Here is a 2,744-nt window from a genome sequence, read left to right on the forward strand (position 1 = left end):
GTTCAGATCAGAAATGGAGGAAGTCCAAGAAGACATATCATCGTTTGAACTAGAAGTATTGGTGAATGAAAGATCAAAAGATAAGTTTGTGAAAATTTGTGGAGAAGATGGCTGTGAAGGTATTGATGATATACTGGCATACTGTTTATGTTCCTAAAAAACTACTTGACGTGAGACACGAAGACGCTTAGATACTAGATCATAGCACCTATATCCTTTGTGTTCTAAACCATAGCCCAAGAAACAACATAACCGAGCACGGGGTTCAAGATTTAATTCGTTCATGATCAAGTAACAATACAAAACATGCACATCCAAAAACTTTAAGAAAGTTATAGTCTAGAATCTTACTGTACAAATACTCATAAGGAGATTGTGTACCTAGTACTGGTGCAGGAATACGATTGATGGTGTAAACTGCAGTGCGAGCAGCTTCGCACCAAAAATTTTCAGGAAGAGAGGAAGAAACAAGAAGAGCACGAATAGTTTCAAGTATGTGTCTATGTTTTCTTTCAGCTCGACCGTTTTGTTGCAAAGTATCCGAACATGATCGTTGTGAAAGAGTGCCATCATTTTTTATAATGCTACTACTCTCATGTGATGTGTATTCACCAGCATTGTCAGATCTAAATTTTTTTTATCTTCTAGAGATCTGAGTTTGTATCATTATATTAAAATCACGAAAAATTGACAAAAGTTCATTTCGTTGTTTAAAGAAATATATCCAAGTATAACGAGAAAAATCATCAACAAAAATAACAAAATGTCGTGATCCTCCCAAAGTTGGTGTTGGGGTTGGACCCCAAATATCAGAATGAACAAAGTCAAATGGTGTAGTAGAAAAAGATTCACTTTTATTGAATGGAAGTGCAATTTGTTTTCCAAGTTGACAAGACAAAGAATCAAAATTGTTATTGGAAACTTTTCCTAAAATACCAATAGAAGCTAATAGTTTTATTCGAGAAAAAGATGCATGACCTAACTTAGAGTGCCATAGTTCTAAAGAATTTGAACATGATGTTGCTTGAGGTGTAGCAGCGATGATCAAGTGTTGTGGAACCTCTAGACTTTGAAGTTCAAACAGTGTTCCAATCTTACGCCCTGTCCCAACTTTCTAACATGTTCGAGGATCCTGCACAATACAACCATGTCATTTGGAAAAGTGTAAATCAAGACCGAGATCACAAAGTTGGCCAACAGAGATCAAATTAAAATTCAAGTTTGGGAGAAGATAAGTGTTAGGCAAGAAAAGAGTGGGAGTGTCGATATTACCAACATGGGTGGCTTTTAGGGGTAGAACCATTGGCAGTAGTAATGATGGAATCATGAGAGACAGGTAGGGCCCGTTTAGTTTGTTGATTCGATTTTTATAATTCGAGTTGAGATGTGAGTTTATGTGAAAGCTTTTTACTGTAGTAAAAAAGTTAGATGTGACTGTTTCTGAGAGCTTTTTACTGTAGCAAAACTCAAATCGGTGAAATGAACGGGGTTGTAATGTATTCTTAGACAATAAAGGATCGGCAATCATATGATTTTCACAGGCAGTATCGAGCAACCAAGTGTTACTTGATGTGACAGCAGACATGACAGTTGTGTGAGATTGGGACATTACTTGATTGATCAAAGCCTGAAGATCATCTGTGGAGAATGTAAATTTGTCAGAAAAAGATTCGGTAGTGACAGAGTCAGTATTAGCTGTGACAGCAGTAGTTGTTGTTCGAGAACCAGAAAGGCGTGTTCCATTGCTAAGATATACTGCTTTGCATTGTTCAACATGATGATTAGTCCTTCCACATCGCAAACACAGTGCAGTAGAGGAAGATGATGTAGTAGTCGTCGTAGCATGAGAATCAGAAAGACGAGTTCCATTGGAATGGAATCTTGCTTTGCAGTTGGCCAAAAGATGATTAGTTCGACCACATCGATGACACGCCTGAGTGGAACCTGTTTGTTGTTTTGGAGTTGCAGCAACAATGGTGTCACGATGATGAGCTTGAGTCATTGCTAGCTGAGTTTCTTCAGAGATTAATTCGGTAAGTGCACTATCCATGGTTGAGAGAGGATGTCAGGTAAAAGTGAAGACCTGGTATTTTCAAAATCATCTCAGAGAGCCATGAGAAATTGAATAAGTCGGATTTGATTTCGACTGTGGCTCTTAATTCTCAAGCATATCGCATAGCTGTTGCATTTTGGAATGAAATTCATCGATTGACTGACTTGATTCTTGACGAAGTTGTGACAAAGTAGTCATAAGATGATACTGATGAGAGAGGGTAGTAGAACTATACCGCGTGGCAATAAAGTCCCAAGCTTCTTTTGCAAGTTCAAAACGCCCAAAGTGCACGTTCATTGAAGGAACAATAGTATTGGTGAATCATATAAGGATCCGATGATTCTTGCTTTCTCATTCCTCGAGTCGATCGGCATACTTGTCATTAGTTTCTTCTGTCTGTTTGACTGGTGCTGTTCTGTCTCTAGTGACAACAAGCCACAGTTTCATCCCATTCAAATAACTCCGCATGGCTGTCGCCCATCAATTGTAGTTATGCCCATCAAGTATTATTGAAATTGGTTGGGCACTTTCTTTTTGAATAGTTGTCTTTTTTTTTTTTTTGAAATAGAAAGAATTCTTTTCTTTCTTTTACTTCTGCTAAAACCAGCTCACGTTAGGAAGGACTGTAAGCATCTATTAGTTTGGCAGATAAGATAGAAATCATTCTCAGTCTAGGCATGTGAAGGCTACA

The 2,744-nt window shown here is 37.9% G+C and overlaps 1 protein-coding gene across 1 annotated transcript; it reads right to left on the reverse strand.

The window, feature by feature from the left end:
• Positions 1-962: 962 nt before the first annotated feature.
• Positions 963-2,029, reverse strand: LOC112094448. Its single transcript, XM_024175273.1, has 2 exons — positions 1,613-2,029; positions 963-1,132 (listed from the first exon to the last, which is right to left on the reverse strand). The coding sequence occupies exons 1-2, from the start codon at positions 2,000-2,002 to the stop codon at positions 1,115-1,117; spliced, it is 408 nt and encodes a 135-aa protein (XP_024031041.1). The 5' UTR covers positions 2,003-2,029; the 3' UTR covers positions 963-1,114.
• Between the last annotated feature and the right edge of the window lie 715 nt (positions 2,030-2,744).

Source organism: Morus notabilis, unplaced genomic scaffold (genome assembly GCF_000414095.1).
Source record: "Morus notabilis unplaced genomic scaffold, ASM41409v2 Scaffold3624, whole genome shotgun sequence".
Classification (NCBI taxonomy): domain Eukaryota; kingdom Viridiplantae; phylum Streptophyta; class Magnoliopsida; order Rosales; family Moraceae; genus Morus; species Morus notabilis.

Bases quoted from the DNA above. Each gene is read 5' to 3' on its own strand.
- LOC112094448 (XM_024175273.1), bottom strand. From the start codon at position 2,002: ATGACTCAAGCTCATCATCGTGACACCATTGTTGCTGCAACTCCAAAA.